The sequence below is a fragment of the Sitophilus oryzae genome, unplaced genomic scaffold (assembly GCF_002938485.1).
Source record: "Sitophilus oryzae breed Bouriz unplaced genomic scaffold, Soryzae_2.0 scaffold_980_pilon_pilon, whole genome shotgun sequence".
In the NCBI taxonomy this organism is placed as follows: Eukaryota; Metazoa; Arthropoda; class Insecta; order Coleoptera; family Curculionidae; genus Sitophilus; species Sitophilus oryzae.
The window spans coordinates 3,933,575-3,953,555 of record NW_022147617.1 but is presented as its reverse complement, the minus strand read 5'-3'; the positions used below and the strand labels follow the sequence as shown (position 1 = coordinate 3,953,555).

At 30.7% G+C, this 19,981-nt stretch overlaps 2 protein-coding genes across 2 annotated transcripts in view; both read left to right on the top strand.

Annotated features, from left to right (window-relative positions):
- The first annotated feature begins 6,244 nt into the window (after positions 1 to 6,244).
- Positions 6,245 to 12,101, top strand: LOC115891328 (FK506-binding protein 3). The gene is made up of 3 exons (XM_030911773.1): positions 6,245 to 6,422; positions 6,950 to 7,101; positions 10,857 to 12,101. Exons 1-3 carry the CDS (start codon positions 6,397 to 6,399, stop codon positions 11,006 to 11,008), a joined length of 330 nt encoding a protein of 109 aa, XP_030767633.1. The 5' UTR covers positions 6,245 to 6,396; the 3' UTR covers positions 11,009 to 12,101.
- A 3,717-nt stretch (positions 12,102 to 15,818) lies between these two features.
- The window catches only part of LOC115891327 (lysosomal aspartic protease), a 41,408-nt gene continuing 37,245 nt past the window's right edge, over positions 15,819 to 19,981 (top strand). The window contains exons 1-2 of the mRNA XM_030911771.1: positions 15,819 to 16,080; positions 17,669 to 17,795. Coding sequence (XP_030767631.1) covers positions 16,013 to 16,080; positions 17,669 to 17,795 — 195 coding nt within the window. The 5' untranslated portion in view covers positions 15,819 to 16,012. The remainder of the gene's footprint in view (positions 16,081 to 17,668; positions 17,796 to 19,981) is intronic.

Here is a 19,981-nt window from a genome sequence, read left to right as displayed (position 1 = left end):
TATATATATATATATATATATATATATATATATATATATATATATATATATATATATATATATATATATATATATATATATATATATATATATATATATATATATATATATATATATATATATATATATATATATATATATATATATATATATATATATATAACATAATTATTCTTTCTCTCAATACTACCAACTTTAAGTTTGCGTAAATAAATAAAAATAAAATAAAATTCTATGATGTACTTCATAGTGTGGTGACTCCATAGTAATAGATAAAAAATAGATTAATAAAAACTATACTTGTACATTATGTCATTACATTAAATGTTGTTATTAGCCGACCATACCAATAGGTATGGTAGGCTATTAAGATCGGCAAAAAAAAGTTTTTTTAATTTCACTCAAAATGAGTTATTTGGGTCGTAAATAACCTAAATACAAAATATTTTCATGGTGTCTGTCTGTCTGTCCGTCTGTCCGTCTGTCCGTCTGTCCGTCTGTCCGTCTGTCCGTCTGTAACACTATAACTCAAAAACCGCTGTACCGATTTTAACCAAATTTGGCACAAAAATATTGTGGCACCCGAGAATCTGGCCATTAGTTTTTGGTGGGGGTGGGGGATTAGTAAGGGTTGCTATGGGAGGGGGTTAAAAATTTTAAAAAATCGTCTCAACTAAATCGTAACTCCAAAATTACAGTAGCTAGCGAAACGCGGTTTTCAAATTAAGATTAGGAATAATATTTGCAACAATATTTGTAATAACATCAAAATCAGTCAAAGTCGCAGTTTTCGAGATATTAACACATTTTAGTATGGGCGGCTATACGTGCCTCCCGGCGCCAATTTTTTTTTGCTTTAGTTTTGTCCTAAATATTTTTGAGCTATGTTTTTAACCCAGAGCCGCCACTGATTCAGAGTAACGTTAAACAAACTATCTAAAAATGAAAATCTCAAAGAATACAAAAATGCTTATGAATAAAATTTTGTGTGATTTGTTTGCGTTAATACTAAAACTTATCTAATAAATATTAAAAATCAATGTATAAACAATAATGTTGTTTAATTTTTTTTATAATAATTTTTATTTTCGTTCAGATGGTTTAATAAGTTTTCTGGGGTTTATCAAAGGGTTTATCTAAGCTTCTTTTTTGTGCTAAAAAGTTTTCGTTTTAAATAATGCCGTATGGTCGAAAAATAAACGGCGTCCCGTTTGGCTTGGAAATGAATAACGACGGCATTCCCCATATAATACTAGATATAAAATGACAGCGCTCTTTATGTCATAGCCATCGCTGACGCCGTTTTTTTTTCGATTATATTATATTTTTATTGCCAGACTCTTTTCGTTCTTTATTATATTCTATCAAAGATCTATCTATACACCAGTGGCGGCCCGTCAGAGTACATACTGTTAATACACGGAAGTGTGTTTTAATACTCAATATTAATTTGATATATCTTGTATAACATTATTTTATTTTTAACATATTCACTACCGCTGGCGTACGCTGACCGCTGACTGTGCCACTGCGGTAGAAAACAAAATAATTTTGACCGTTGGAGTGCCTTTGTTCGGCGATTTCTGAGGCCCGATTCTGTAAAAACTTCTCTTGTCCAATGACTCATCAATCGTATACAAATAGCATAGGCTAGACAGGAAATTTCTTGCTACGGAGCTTACAGAATCCCACTGCTGCATCGCCTACTATCAGAGTCGATGCACGACGTACGGCAATCTTCTGTCTCTGTCTAACTCATCGTGTGGTAGAGACGCTTTAAGTCGGAGTTGTATCGTATTAAGGCGGGGTTTAGGCGAAATCTCCGGTCGCCTTCGCATGAAGTCGTGGAGGCTCGGTAGGCTTAGAAGTTAAGACGATATTCCCGATATTTCATTAAGGGATATATCACATTTCGTTAAGGGGATATTTCATATGATTCATTATACGTAGCATTTAAAACTTTTATATGAAAATTCAAAAAACGTTTAAAGCAAATTGGAAACATTTTTCAAGAGACATTTTTTGGAGATTATTCAAAACCGGTTGTAAAAAGCGCGTTATTTTATTGGGTGCAAGAAGACGATACAACAGATATTACAGAAAAGTCTCAGTGTGCTATTTCAATTCGATATGTCAATAAAAGCGGCTAAGTCAAATATCTTTGCGAATTTAATTTTATGAAATATTAGATAACATTGTTATACATTTAGAAATAAGGTTTGCAGATAGGTACTCGTATGTCTCAATTATTTTTATTTATCTCTTGCGGACTTGCAGATCCGAAATTTAAAGAATCCTATAAAAACAATTCCAACGCATTTGACATCTGATTTAACAAACTTGTTATATTGATACATTTCCAACGCATTGAATAGTGATTTAACAAACAAAAAATGTATTTGACCAACGTACAGTTCGTCTGCTGGATCTGTGTCTATGAAAGGAATGCGGACAAAAAACATTTAAATAAACAGCAATATATTTTATACGTCGACTTTACGAGTAGGTACGTCACCGCAAATTGCTCCGCCCACTCATTTTATTGGCTACTTGCAAGTTTGTCGAATTTTTATTGATGGGACGCGTCGTCTATTTTTTTACGAAAAACATCGAGAGAATATCGTTTCCCCTCTCACAGATACCCCGTAGCCACAGAACGGACTGTAAATTAATGAATAAATTGCAAGTTAATAATATATATGATAATTTCGATTATAAAATAATTTAAGGAGAATAATCCTGGAAATATATTTCCAGAGGCTTTCAAATTGTTTCTTTTGTTTGTTACTACACCATTTACAAGTACTTGGGTTGAGAGACATTTTTCATGTTTGCAGTGCATTAAAATTTATAGTAGAAATTCCATGAAAAATAAACGTTTATCGTCACTTACTTTCAATCGCCTTACTTTCAATCTGAAAAGATCTTTTCACAGCTCTTCAACAATCTGATGATTTTACTGATATAATAATAAATAACTTTTCTTTATTAAGAGAGCGACTCCTTTCTCTCAATACTACCAATTTTTAAGTTTGCGTAAATAAATAAAAATAAAATGAAACTCTATGATGTACTCCATAGTGACTCCATAGTAATAGATAAAAAAACATATACTTGTACATTATGTCAATCATTATGTCATTACGTTGAATGCTGTTATTTTTGCTTTAGTTTTATCCTAAATATTCTTGAGCTATGTTTTTAACCCAGAGATAACATATATTTACAAACTGGGTTATATTATTATGTAAATTAGGGGGGGGGGGCAATAAACGCAACTAAAATAAATTTTGTCGCCTGCCCAGTCACAAGGGTCACCAGCCGCCACTGCTATACACTAGAGAGCTTTTAAGCTGTACGCACACTGGTGCGATCACGGTAGCGATCACGATCTCCACGCGGCCGCGGCCAAAAGTTGCTGAAGAATACATATGAGCCGTTTCACATTGGCGCGATCGAGTTTTGGAGACGAAGCGGCCCACGGTGGGTGATTAGCATGAAAAAGGTGATCGAAATTCGAAAAAGCAAATGTGTTTAAGATTTCCCAAAAAAAGATAAATGATAAGTTAAATCATCTCTGCCATGAATGGCGTTGCTATGGGTGTGTTTAGTTGCATTCATTTGTTTCAACGAAACGTCAAAGTTGTTACTTCTCACAGATAAGAGGTAAATGGCTAAATTTTATGTTTAAAATTATAAATTGTTGTTGTTCTTGTGCTCTTTTTACGTTTATGTTATAGTTTTGATTGAAAATGGCTCAGCAAGCTGCAGGTATGTATTCTACAAAAACGTATTATTTATTTTGATATTCTCTATACCAACGATTTTTTTTGCAACTAAAAGTTAGGCGTTCAGAAAATTTGATTAAATTTGTGACATTTTTATTATACTTAGAGATTTAGTTGCGCATTTCGAAGAATTCAGCATATTGTCTATATACGTTTTACTTAGTAAACATTGGGCTTTCATACAGTAAAATAAAATACTGCGAATTTTTGCGACTTTGCTGATAAAATGAGAAAAACATTCTTGGTTTCCTCTAATTTGCCAATCAGTGATATACTAATGCGAGGTGTAAACCGCGATGACATTGTTGTGTACAAAGCGATCGCATTAGTGCCATTAGCAGTATAGCACAATTTGGCATTAGTAGCGACTTTAGTGGTATGGGCATTGCTCGCGGATCAGTCGTAGCATTAGTAGTATTAGTTGCGATATTACTACTGGCATTAGTGGCATTGACCGTGGAAACACTGGAAGAGTGATTTTTCTTTCTTTTTTTAGAATCGACGAATTATCCTTTATTTTGTTCATATTATTTCCTCTTTAATTGAAAATAGCAATAATTTATGTAAGGTCTGCATAAAAAAATTTCGATCAACTATCTGTGTCAAATACCCCACTGTGCGGCCTGGCGGCGTTCTATTCTGCGATGGCGATCAGATTCAACTTGTCGAGTTTGATCGCGTGATCGCGACCCAACTGATAGGAATTTTCAATTATTTTATTTTTTTTCTTGTTGCAATTTAGAAATGGAGTTAACAGAGCAGCTAATTAAGGCTGTAAAAATACACAAAATTCTATATGATTTATCCGATCCAAGTTACAAAAATAATAGAATTAAAAATAAAAAGTTTGAAACAAAATTGGAGTTGGATAGTACATTACATATGTGTACATTTTTATTGTTCATGTTTAAATATTGTAAAATGTAAAGAATGAAGAATTTAAGAATGTAGAATTTAAGAATGTTTTTTTTTTCGGTATACATAATTCACATTTTTAATTTATACCTATGTATACCTACAAGATAGCTCATTACATATAGGTACGGCGGTGAACGTGAATGCGTAGGTGTGTGCTAGAATGATCGCTCATGTTATCGCTACCCTGATGGTGATCGTGATCGCGGCCGTGATCGCACCAGTGTGCGTGTAGCTTTAATGTTGGTCCAATAGAAGCTTGTCTTGTTTAATTTATATCCAGCAGAAGAGCAATTGCACATGTTATTTACGAGAAAAATGGAAAAACATCACTTTACCAGAGACAACTTACCTAGTTATCTCTGAGTTTACTAAAGCAAACTCAAACGCTTCCTGTATGCATATGTGAATGCACAGTTCGGTCGCTGGAACGGAAACGCTACGTGTATAATAATGTGCATCGACCTTTTACACTTGACTCTGCCTTACTTCTTTGATGATTTGGTCATTTACCTTGTACCACATGTGCATGTGATTTTAAATGCCTTGTTAAACTCTTTGCACTAAAATTTTTGATACAGAATTCGCAGGACAATGCGATATTTTAGTTTTGCTAAAGTAAAGTCTAAGTAAAGGTGCAATTTCCTATATCTGGTTAGGATTAAATTTTTTAACATGTTTCCGAAGCACTTTTATTTTTGTTTTTTTTTTAGTATTCTGATCACTTTTAATATAAATATACCTAATACCTAACCTGTGCTATTAAGAACGTTCTAACAAAATAAACCAAATAACAATCAAACCTCCCAAAATAAACGTCTTTAACTTAATTATTGAAAATCACACATGAAATTAAGGGACAACAAACGGCAACATCGTTGGGTGCCTGAGAGGACTAGTGAGACGTAGACGCTAGTTATAAATGCGGTATTAACGGTATATGGTATATTATTATTTTCACATATTGTAAATAACATGATGAAAAATTTGCAGTAAACACAACTCTTCATTCTTTTTTCTCATTAATAAACATACCTAATAGTTATAGTATATAGTATGTTAATACTTGGTTAATACCGTATGATCGAAAAAAACGGCGTCCAGTTGGCTTGGAAATGACGATCCATGCCATTCCCCGTATAAATTTGCATATCAAATGACAGCGATGTTCATTTCATAGAACGCCGTTTTTTTTCAATCATATTGTAGATGGTTAAAAAACATTATATACCTAGGTAGGTATTTTTGGATTCGTAGGTAGGTATATGCTTTTTACATTTTAAAATACTTCTGTTTAGTAGATACACATATAAAAGAGAATATAAATATAAAACTTTAAAATTTCATATACCTATAGGAATAGAATAAGTAACTAGACCCTTAAACTAGACCTATAGGTATAAATAAAAAACCATAAATTAAATATTTAATAATAAATCTCTATTTAAAATTTAAAATTTTCCATGCGTAGCGAGCAAACTCGAACATATTTACCTTGAAATTATAAACCAATCAGAGAACTAGGAAGCCAAGCTTCCTGTCTCGTTTACTTTCGATCTGCTTTCGATGTTTCGCTTTATCTTCCTTTCGTCGTTTTGCTCGATAAACTAACAACGGTGGTCTGCACGCTCCGTATTTTTTAAGCTATTTTTGGTAATTTCCCGAAAAAAAAAACAAAAAATTTGTGTCTAAAATGGCAGATACCGAGGCACAAAAAAAGTGAGTTATATTTATCAATCTATGTTGGCTTTTTTTTCGTTATAACCATGACATTAATTGTACTCATTTTTGGCGGCATACTATAGCAAAATGGCGGCTTAACTTTTTTAGAAAAAGCCGGTAAAGCAATTTAAACAGTTCTTATTTACCTACTATGCTCTAAGTGGTTTTCTTATATTTCATTTTCATTAATTTCTAAATTTGTGCAGGTGTAATGTTACTTTATTAATTGTAAGGTTACATTTAACAGTAATGAAAACGAGGTCTTATTTAACATTTCAGTTGCATATATTTTTGTATATGTACACGTGTAAATATATTAACTATACATTTTTAACTTTAAAATATATGAGTGTTATAATGATTACCTCTAGTTTAATTTTTTTTATTTAAATAAAAATTCAGGTCATACCTCAGTAATGAAATTTAGTTATAAAACTATTTTATTAACGCTGGTAAATAATAGTTTGAAAGTTTTGATAGTAATTATTCATTTGTAAAAATTGAACATTTGAATATGTTTGTAGAGTTGAATCCACTGTTGATGAGGAGAAAGTTGAGAAGAAAACTGAAGAAGTAGTTGAGAAGTCTGAAAGTGAGGAAAAGAAAACAGAAAATGGTGAGGAAAATGGCAAAGAGCAAGAGGAAAGTGAAGAAGTTAAAGATGACACTCCTAAAGGTAAAATTATTATTTTACAAAATTCCTTTAAATGCATAGTACTTAATAGCTTATTGTTTATGTGTATTCACTATCTTCTAATGTTCCCAATGATGAGACAATTAATGCTAGGAGTGAGGTTTTAAACATTGGTAGATGCCAAGCTAATGATATGCCATAGCTATATGTTTAATAACTTTGGTGTCCTCTGTGCTAATGATTATGAGAGCTGAGGGAACATGTTCATTAAAATTGAAACTATTATATTATGGAAGACATCACAAAACTATTGTTAGTTGGTAGTTGGTACCATATGATTGAAAAAAGACATCAGCAATGGCTATGAAATGAAGATCGCTGTCCTTTTATATGTAAAATTATATGGGGAATGTCATTGATCGTCATTTCTAAGCCAACTGGACGCGTTTTTTTTTCGATCATACGGTATTAGTGATGTAACGAATATTCCCTGTGAATATTTGCATTCACAGAATTTATACTGATATCTGTGTTAAAAAAATATCTAAAATGTAAATTACACTGGATGAATTAAACAAACAAATATAAATTTGTTATAATTTTTAAATCACCATACTCTTCCAAGTAAGTATATCGAAAATTGTTATTAGATGTATTAATTGGAATCAGCACTTCACTTTAATATTAGTTTGGTTAGTACCTATTATAAATAACAAACTTCATTGGAAATTAGAAAACAAAAATATGTCTATTTTAGAAGAATCTTTTAGAAAACAATTAACATTTAAAAATTCTGTTTATTTTTAATTTTAACAACATAACTTTTCTATTCGGTGATAGAATAAATGTTTATAAAATTATATTCATTACATTACCTTTAGTTCACAAATTTGTCCAATAAAAAGCTAATTAACTTTTTTAGATATACCGGGTGCGTCTCAAAAGTGGCTCATCCCTATAACTTTTTTATTTTTTCTGATAAAAGAACGAGATTTGGTATGTTAGTATATGACATAAATTAGGATTGATTGACATATTCAATTGTTTCCGGTCACTTCCTGTTTCACCGGAAATGACTACAACTTTTGAGTTTTAAATGGCAACCTCTATATTTTTTTACTTTACTCGATAGAAAATAACACTCTGAATGAATAGAATGACATATATCATATGTCAACTTTTGACATTTTCCAAATGGTATATTTGAAATTATAACTTGCGGTTCTTAAGGAAAATTTAACTCGAAATTAAAGTGTGTTGTATCAAATTATTCATAAAAAAATGCTTTTTCCAAATATGCTAATGAGCCACTCTCGTTCTATTTGAAAAAAATGAGAGATAATTAAAAATACAGTTTGAGCATTTTCTAACTGATCAGGACAAGACACTAAAAACATTAGAAGAACATATAACAGAGTATATCCCCGGATTGTCTTTACTAGAGGAAAAGGTTTTTTATTATTGACTAAAATTCATTGTTCATAAAAATTTTTGCTTGTTCTAAAATGATTAATCCCGTTTAAACTTTTCCAAATACTGTTTTAGAGAAAATTAAAAAACATGAAAATGTTGCTCATTTTTTCCTGAAAGTTTAACCTAAAAACCAGAACGTGTTTCTATGGTAATATAATTTCATTTTTATTCTTTTATGATTGTTATTGGTAGAATTTTAATTAACGTCATATTTTTTGCTGTTTTAAAATATTAATGTCCACTTGCACCGTTTGTATAAACTTTGTTTAAAGGCTAAACAGTGATCTATAATAAAATATATAGTTAATCACTGTTTAAACAAAGTTTATACAAACGGTGCAAGTGGGCATAAAGAAGCACAAAATTATTTAGTTCAATGCTAAGGGTCATAATAGTTATCCGAAAATGTGAAACTCTAACAGCAAGAAATATGGGCGTTATTCAAAATTAATAAGAACCATCTATGAAAGACTAAAATCGAAATGCTATTACCATAGAAACGCCTTTTGATTTTTAGGACTTAGAAAACCGTATTTTCATGTTTTTTTTAAAGTATAAATGGGATTAACCATTTTAAAACAAGCAAAATTTTTGATGAAAAATGCGTTTTATTCAAAATGTCAATAATAAAAAAGTTTTTCCTCTTGTAAAAACAATCCAGGGATATACTTTATAGACGTTTATTAGATAGCATATTTTTTTCCAATTTTAAAAATATATCACATAATACCAAATACGTTTAAAATAAAGTATACAGAGGGTACCGCTTAAATTCCTGTCCCGATATTGAAGGATGGCTATAGAATTTCAATGCATTTCCTACATAAGTCTATCCTTGGTTTGTAGGAGGTTTGACTAAACAAGAATGAACCTATGTCTTGAAACCATTCGACTCGATTTTCTGTCCTCCTTCAATACTGGGACGTAAATCCTAAATTGCTCTTATGGGGAGGCCGTCGTATATTTTATTTAAACGTATTTGCATAATACCCTAAATATGATCGAAAAAAAATGGCGTCCAGTTGGCTGGAAAATGACGATCGATGACATTTCCCATATAAATTTACATATTGTTGCGGACCGGTGTGGACTCGACCTAACCTAACTATATGGCCCGCCCTCGGATGACCTTAACATCGCATTAAAGAATAGACACCGTAATAATTCATCGAAGATTCGAGAAGAATCGAGTTCCACTAGAATGGAGTAGTACATACGAGAACAATCGAAACCTTCTCTATGCACCTAACGATCTATGGACTATTCTAGAGATCTTTAGCTGTCGGTATAAAAGCCGGCGGCTGTGGCCTACAGAGGGCAGTTATAAATAGACGAGTGCAGTTGACGCGCTAAAATTCAAAAAATAAATTCTTGGTTATAAATCATTTGTAAATAGTTCTTTAAGTCTTTTACCGTTATTGTTTTTATAATTAGTGTTAAATAAATAGTGTTTAAATAAATTGTGACTTTCTATCCATACGGAACCGACGAAAAACGTAACAATATAAAAGGACAGCGATCTTCATTTCATAGCCATCGCTGGTTTTTTCTCGATCATACGGTATATGCCTTTTAATAATAATAATATGTTAGCTATGTATATGTCCATCTACATACCAAACCAATAAGCATTTTAATATGATGTATATTTTATCAAATTTAGATAAAACTTTTAAAAAGAGGAGATGTGTTATATTTCTAAGAGGTCAGAAGAAAAACTGTTTTTTTTTTAACGAAGTTTACTCGTTACTCTTTACACTAATAGTATATTCTGTGTCCCATTTAAAAAATATATTTATACCAATAACTGGGACATTTGACAGTATGACTGCTAACATGCAATAAAACTTAACCAGTAACTGTATAATTTGTATTTTCAATGAATGTTTTGAATAAATTAAATTAACGTTAAGAATTGATGGTTTAAGTGGTTGATTTAAACATTCCCCATCAATAAAAAGACATATTGGCTAAGAATAACTCTATTTGATAGTCATTAAACTATTTAAAAAAAACAAAACAAAATAAAACACTAAATCACCACAATACACCAAAACACTTTTACTTTTACAGTGGACGCGCTTTACAATCAATAGTTTATAATCATCTGCTGATGATGCTAACATGGTTAGCGAAACGCGCGTCCAGTGTAAAAGTAAAAGTGTTTTGGTGTATTGTGGTGATTTAGTGTTTTATTTTGCTGTGTAACACCTAAGGTTCCAACCCTCAACTGTAATTAAACTATTTATTTTTTATACGTTAATAGATCATCTGTTTTTTAATAAAAATAATTTCTAATATTTAGTACTTTGATGTGCTTTCAGATAAATGCTCTATAAAAAGGAAATCAACCGGAACTGATTCTTTGGATGCTAAAACTGAAGAAACAACTCCAGAAAAGAAAGCCAAGCTTGATGAGGCCGTAATCGAATCCAAGGCGAATGGTGAAGTAACAGAAGCTGAAGCTACAGCCTAATTTTTGAATTCCTATTTCACAAGTTAGTTTTTGATTGATTAAATAACTGAGACCAATATGCCAAATGGTCTTTAATTTTTAGCCAAACTAAAGCTAATTTGTTAATACCTTTTTTATTTTAAACTTATGTTTTGTACATGTATAATGGTAGGGTTAAGGTAATCATTGCAGAGGCTGGCTACATTAGTCCAGGATAATAACATTAAGTTCTTTAATGCAATATAATTTCTCCAATGTATAATTTAACCTTTTGAGAGTACAAAGTAATGGTCTGTTTCGATTTGAAAATATGACCCTAACATTAGACATAAAAATGCAAGAAATGACAATTTAATTTTGAAAATTGCATTTTATTAATGATTTTGGTATTCAAGTTTTAATAACTTGGTATCAAGTTTTAATAACTTGGTATTGATATTTTATGTGGTATTTGTCATAACAAACGCCAAAGTTTTAGTGGTGCGATTGTGTACTTATCTCTATGTCCCTTAATTTTATATTTTAACAGAAAGTTTCTCTAAAGGGCATGTCTGGTGTTGTGATTTTATGTATTATATATAACTCGTGAAAAATGAGTTCTAGAAATATTTAATAGTTCTACTTAATACAAAAATTGTGAATCTCAGAGCCAGCTCTGCCATAACCTCACTAACAGGTTCTAAATGTGTTCATATCAAGATAAAATAGTACTAATTTTTGCTATTCTAATACACCATCCAGTATTTCAGCAGAAAATATATAATGGTCGTTTTTCATATACATATTTTAACGTAAAATTTAAAGGAACTGTTAAGAAAATATTTTTTAGTTTGTTCCTATATGGATTATTTTAAAAATTAAATTAATTCTGTTACACTGTTGTAATACAAATAAAGTTTACTTTTCTTATGAAATTAATGGGTGGTTTTAATATTAAGTTATTTTTTACTAAAACGTGTTTTTGAATATTTTAAGGAAAAGTTTGAGAGTTCAAATAACAGTCTCTATCCTATTGTTCAATGTATCTGAAAGTTGCATTTATGCCACATAGTACAAACCAAATTTGTATTTTATTAGTGGTATATGGCAATAAAGAGTTAGTTTCCAGTATTAATTTTGACTTTTATTATTTTGTTAACACATACAGAATTTGATTTAAAATAGATTTTTGGAGTACAATTTATTGGTCAAAATCGTAAGATTTGTACAATTTATTAGCAGCTTTGGCAATATAGCAATAAGTAATATTACTATAACTGTTAATGAGTTTTACAAATTTCTGACTAATATGAGATGTATTATAAAATATAGATTATTGGAATATTACCAAGTGACCTTTAGCTTTCCTGAATTCAATAGTAACTAATAACTTATTTGAAACCATTTTTAAATGCTCTAAATGTTTCTATGACAATTTATGATGACGTTTGATCGCCAGACTAAATTTTAGTGATGTACGCTCATATGGAATATCTAGTCTGCTAGTAGGCCTGACTGCAAATATTAATTTAAAAACAGAAAACTTATTAAATCATCTGAACCAAAATAAAAATTATAAATAAATTAAAAAACATTGTTTATACACTGACTTATTATTTATTAGATAAGTTAGTATTAACGCGTATGAAGCTAATTATATACCTAAATATACAGGGTTGTTCAGCACATACGACACGGAGTATAGTAGCAAAACAATTAGATTTTTACAAATTGTAAGTTTTGGGTTCGTTGAAGGACTATTAGAGCTACAATTTAAAAATATTTTTGCAAGATACAGAGTGTCCCAAATAAATAAAAAAAATATCAAAGTTGTATTTCTTTAAATATGGAACACCCTGTATTCCTGTATATTATTACATTTTTAGTTTCTACGATTAAAATAAAGATAAATTTGATTAAGGTTTATCATACTTAAACCTTACCGTTTTTGAAATATTTTCAATTTTGTGAAATTGCAGTAAAAATTTAGACTTCATTTCTCCAAGGGTATCAAACTTTTTAATACTAAATATTTACTGAAGTTTATTTATTGATCAGTTATTGTGCTCAATAATATAAATAATACTACCTCATACAGAGTGTCTAAAAATTTATTTTAAATAACTTCTAACTTTAAACGGCAATAACTTGTTTAATTTAAATGGTACACCCTGTATATTTTAGGAGAATCGATGAACAATTTAATTGTCTATCAAATTGTATTATACCATTTTTTACCTATCCCTTCAAGTTTTCGTAGAAAATGCATTTTCTTTTAATTTAGACCTCATTTATCAACATACCCATGGAATAAAAACGATAATATTACTAGCCTATTTGTATACAAAAAGGAAACTATTTAAATCTTTATAAAAGAGAATACCATTAATTAAATATACCACAATTATTTCCACTCAAATATTAATTAATTACATACTTAATTGTCTTAGTTAATAAATTATCCTAAATTAATAAATGTGAATTTGAATCAGAAATCAATATAATAATAAGTTATGAAAATGAACGTCTCTGTTGTTATAAATAAGCATTCGTCAAAAAATGAAATAAAATTTTTAAGGTGTTACATTTTACCACACTGTCTAATACACATACAAAATTCAGTTTTTTAGTATTTGGAGCAATTATTATTAATCAATGCAAATAGTAAATTAATGTAGTTTGAATACTGGAATGATATTAATTGGTCCTCTTTAACAAATATTTAAACAGTTTTATTTATATTTTTTAATGAAACCATCGAGTTTAAATTAACGAACTATATCGACAATATTATAGTATCTGTACTCTTTAAAAATTTGTTACATCTTTAAAAATAATCTAACATGTCAATATTCTATGGGTATATTGATAAATAAGGTCTAAATTATAAGAAAATGCATTTTCTACGAAAACTTGAAGAGATAGGTAAAAAATGGTATGATACAATCTAATAGACAATAAAATTATGCATCTGATTCTCACAAAATATACAGGGTGTTCCGTTTAAATTAAAAAAGTTATTGCCGTTTAAAGCTAGTAATTATTTAAAATAAATTTTTAGACACTCTGTATAAGGTAGAGTATATATAATTTTTATTATTGCAACACAAAATTTAGTAAATAGAAGTACTTCAGTACAATATTTACTTTTAAAAACTTAATACGTATAATGAAATTATTACTGTATTTTGACAAAAACCTAAATATTTCAAAAACGGTAAGATTAAAATGCGGTAAATCTTAATCAAATTTACTTTTATTTTAATCGTAGAAACTAAAAATGTAATAATATACAGGGTGTTCCATTTAAAAAAATACAACTTTGATATTTTTTATTTATTTGGGACACTCTCTATGTTATAAAAATATTTTTAAATTGTAGCTCTAATTATCCTTCAACGAACCCAAAACTTATTACATTTTGCAAAAATCTAATCGTTTAGCTACGATACTCCGTGTCGTATGTGGTGAACAACCCTGTATAAGTTGTTAATGTAATTCACAAGATTTCCAAATACAATTTTATTATGAAATAAAGCAACTTATAATGAATAAGTGATTTTTAAAGAAAGTAATATACCTATATTTCTTTAATAAAATACAGCACATATTGTTAATAGCTTAATGGATGGCGTGAAAACATGTAATATTTATATTATGAATAGTTTAATTACAGGTATTGTTTATAATAATTATTAACTTAAAAATTGTATTAATAATTAAAAATAAGATAAAATTTGATGATTGGCAACATTGGACAAGAATTTGTAAATGGCGCAATCAGCGTTGCCAGAGCTGGTACATTTGTACAGATCTGGTACATTTTGGAACCGTTTGTACCAAAGTACATTTTTTACATTTCTGGTACATTTTTTAACAGTAAACATTGATTACAACAATAATTTTTTGAATAAAAATCGGCAAATTACACTCCAAATATCGAAAGTTCAAAAAAATCGACAATTTTTCCTAATACCGCTCATCACTAATTTCGTTTTCTACATCGCCGGTATCGCCCTCTATCAAATATAAGTCAAACTATATTCTGCCAACCCTGCCAAGAATTCTTTTTCTATCTGTGGCTGACAGTGCCGAGACGACTTTGACTGATGCGCGATTTGTCTGGTACATTTTCGATCAAATCGATCAAAATCTGGTACATTTTTAGCACAGAATAGTACAATTTTGGAAAAGTCTCTGGCAACGCTGGGCGCAATGACGAAGATGTCCGAATGACGACGCTAAGGTGATGTTCATAGTCAGCGACCTAAAGCACACAATTACCTATTTTCATTTCAGAAAAATTTATCCTGGATAGAGATGGAAAATTTAGTTCGCTTTACTGATTTCCAAAAGTGAATAGTTCCAAAAATTAGTTCGTTTTCGTTTAGTTCTTAGTTCATTTATTCTACTGTTGTTCGAATCTAATTCGGATTTAATTTAATTCATAATTCATGTTTATATATGAATATATGAACAGAGATATGAATAAGAACTGCAAGCCCACACAAAAACAATCGAAATTCATTCGTGGAAATTTCGTATGGACTGGATACATGATACAAAGAAAAATGGAATGGATACATGCAAGGATACATGATACAAGTCAGTTATGACTGTTATGAGATAGCTCTGCTGGAGTTCTGGAGATAGTCAGCGGCTAGATCATGGCTAGATCTGGCTAGATCACCGATCACCGATCGGCTAGATGCCATCTAGATGCTATTATACCTGGATGCTACCGGTACCCGACAAGAAAATAAGTAACCTAGGATATCGGACTCGATGACTTGTACACGGATGACGCACGGACGTATTTAAAATACATTTTATATTTTTTATATACGTCCTTGTCATGATTGTAAACCAGCCTTTAGCTTAGAAGATCTGATAGAAGAAGTAGGGTTATCGGCATCGCGTCGTTGACATTCCTTCTTGATGATAAACAAATTTATTTAGAGATAAAAATAAAGTTGGAATAAATAGCCGTATATTTATTTTAAAAGTGTTTGTTTAATCGCAGTTCTCTTTTGAACCCTGTTCAAGATGATTCACTTAAAACTTGGTTTGTTATTCTTTGTTCTTTCAGCAGCCAATTGTGAAAATTTTGTCAGGTATTTATTTTATTTTATTTTTATATGAATTAAATACTAAAATACTCTTAATATTCTTGGTTTTTATTTAATGAATTCTTGTTTATTTTATTCCAAAAGTATATCCCTTAAAAGCTCACTAAACGTTTTAATATTTGATGCCAAAATATTGCATTAGAGTCTTTGGCATTAGCTTGTGAAATAAATGCGTAAAGAACTAATTGTATGACAAAGAATATTATGATTTATATCATTAGTAATTTAAATAGTAAGTACATATATGGAACTGTTCCATTTTTATTTTCGCGTCCCAAGTATACTTGAAATATTGAAAGTGATTTTTGGAAAGAATGGACCTGACCGGTTTTGACTTATTGCACTAATTAATCCAATTAAATTTGTAATCCTACAGTTTTTCATATTTGATGCAAAACATTGCAGTTAAAGAATAAACCATGAGAATTTCAATTAAGAATTTAAGTAGATACACATATATTTTTAGACTGTTATATTTTTAATTTTAATTATTAGTGTAGTCAAATTTGACTCTTAACATTGGGATCTCGGAAACGGTACGAGGAAGGGGTTGCACAAATTTGGCTAAAGTTGCTTGTTAATGACTCCCACAATAAACCATTTAATAGTTACCTGTAATATTTGGTATTTTGCAAAATGTGTTGCCCTGAAGTGGAGTGCTCATTTTTGATCATCTTGTGGTTGGGTGCCATTTTTGTACTTGAAGCTGGTGGAGTGTGTGTCTGTGCAGGTAGTAAAAATATTATCATCCATTCAATATTCCACTCATTTAAGACGAGGCTGTTAGGAATTTTGGACTACAGAGGAAGGCTGTCAGGATAGTTGTATGTCTCTTCCTTAATTTGAGCCACTCTATTATCATTTCCTAAAGTGGAATGTACCCTTTGAAATGTCCTATAAATATTCATACACACAGTACTAATATTTACATATTTTTTTAAATATTTAGATATTTTTTATTGCCTTTATCAGTATGATTTTTGTTATTTCTTCTACACATGGTGCTTAATAAAATGGACCTAATTAGGGTTCCCAACCGTCCCGGTTTAGCCGGGATCAACCAGGAATCAGAAAGTTTGTCCCGGCGAAAGTTTTGCCTTGGCCGGGACCTGGAAACTAAAAAAATGTGTACTACACACATAATATATTTTATTTTCTAATATTTAATGTCTTGCTTCAATTAATTAAAAGCTTAAAAATAATTGTCCCGGAATCGCCGATGCTCAAGTTGGGAACCCTAGACCTAATTGTGCAATCAGATTTATTACTTTGTATCAGTATTGGATACTGTGGCTGATATTACAATTTGATGCAACTTATATGCTTCTTTCGTGACAAGTGAAGTCTCTATATCAATTGTTATATTGAATATTTCAATACAACAATTAATATGAAACCCCGTCTGTAGCTACTATTATAGGACAGAATAATTGGCGAAATTTTACATTGGCCGAGGTCTCAATATAAAATAAATATAGAAAATGTATTTGAATATCTGTGAAAAAGAGAAAGTGCACGCTAAAACGGCATAAAGTCATGTTTAATTGTTATACATAATAGTTTAATTTTTTAGAGTATCTTTGACCAAAGGAAAGTCTGTTCGAAACACTCTTCGAGATGTAGGTACTCACGTCCAGCAAGTAAAGTTGAGATATGTTTCTGTTGATCCTTCTCCAGAGCCTCTAACTAATTATTTGGATGTAAGTAATTTTTTTTAGATATATATATATTTTTTTGTATAACTTGTACACAAATGAAAATTGTAATCAGTAGCTAGGTAACCAAGGGCCCTGGCTCCACTGCTATGTAAACTGATTACATTTTATCAAATAAAAATATGAAATATACAAATACTTTAAAAATGCTAAGCTACTTAAGCTCTTTTTTGTGCACTGCAGGGCAGGCAATAAAAATATTAAACAGTAACAACATAAATTACAATTAATACTTGGTGTAGCTTTGGCTAATAAAACGAAATAGAGGAGATTCAAGGGTTTATTATATAAAGGTCAGGCCTACCAACTGACTAAATAACAATTATATTTACAATTTTTCCTAGCTTTAGTTTTCGCAAAAGTATCAATGACTTCATTTAAATCCAGGCTTGATGCAGTTTTGTTTTCAATTGCTATTAGCGATAAATGTTGGAGTCGAGTTTGGCCAATATTATTTCTTAAATAATTTTTTATTATTTTTAATTTGCTAAATGACCTGCAGAAGTGACAGGAAACTGCTGCAGAAGTGACAGGAATTGTAAAGAATAATAAAGCATACCGCGCACTTATGCGCAGCGCGGCGCGGCGAAGCGCGGCGAAAAACCGTGCAACGGATTAAATTTGTGTTATATAATGCACGTCCGCTGACTCAAGCGAAGCAACCGCTTGCACCGCGCGCCGAAGCGCCGTTCGTTGCAGACCTGGAATCCAAAGCGAGGAAATTCTCTTCGGCGCGCTTCGCGTGCCCTAGTGCGCGGTGGTCTGCGGAAACTATCTCTGTTTTCGGTCATTTTCGAAATCTATTTCGGGTGTCTTCGGATGAAGGATTCTACGATTAATGTATTACTAATTGGCATTTAGGTTACGTTTAATCAAGAGCCGTTTTGTTTCGTTTGAGTTTGTTTAGTACTTGTAATTTAATTATTGTTTTATCATGGATGATGAAACGTTCATTTTAATTATACAAAGTTATAAAGAGATATATGATATTGGAGATCCCAATTATCATAATCAATTGAGAAGGGACAATATTTGGGAAGAAATTGAAGAAAATGCGGAAGAAATTGAAGAAAAATTATAACAGCTTTTCTCTCAATGAACCACCTCGAAGTTATAACAGCTTTTCGCCCGATGAACCCGGACAAAAGTAATTTTTATTTATGTATTGCTATTTGTACATCACATATAAAATAAAGTATTTTCTACCAATGTACAGACTACTTAATTTAGAATAATGAAAAAATCTATCCATTTAAAAAAGCATGCATTACATAAAATAATATAAATTATTCTCTATTAATTTTATTTAGACAATATTAAAAACTTGCCTGAGACAAACTGAAAGTCTTTCGATAACGTCAATTGAGCAGCGAAATCTAGAATTTTGACGCTCTATACTTGGTCTTAACAAAGAAAGAAGTTCACTAAATTTTTCGTGGGTCATTCTATAATACTTGAAAAATTTTCTTTCGTCTTCCAGAAGATCTGAGTGAAGGTGATGGAATTCTCCGTACGTATTTCTTTTTATATTTATATTATGAATCCAAGATTTTCTTTTTTTGTTCTCACGCATTTCTTCTTCCTCAGCTATTGTACATAAAGTAAGAAAATCTCCCTCTGAACTGCTGCTAGAACTTGAGCACATAATGAAATTTTAACACACCTTTATCAAACCGTCATAGAGATAACACTAAAATTAAAACGGTCAGCTCAAAACAACTTTAAATACCAACCGCGTACGCAAAACCGTGCATAAGTTAGCGGACCCATCAAAAATTCGCCGCGCTGCGCCGCGCCGCGCTTCGCATAAGTGCGCGATATGCTTAACATTGCTGTAAATACTTCCGTTAGGTCGCATTCTGGCACTCCATATTTGCTCATTATTTCCTTTCTACATACCATTCTTTCCTATTCTAAATCATAATTGGTGAACAGTGCATGCTTGAGTTAGTTGAGGTAAAACTAGGTGGTAAATATTAGTAAATTGAAGTGAAAAACTAGGGCCTATTATATCTGAATATTTTCTTTGGAATTCGTCACACTTTTGTAATAAAGTTGCTTCATTAATATGTAATAAAAATGTTAGTGTTAGAAAATCGAATATATGACAGACTGCACTCATACCAATAAAACGTGTATCTAATTGAGATATTACTGTGTCTAATACATTA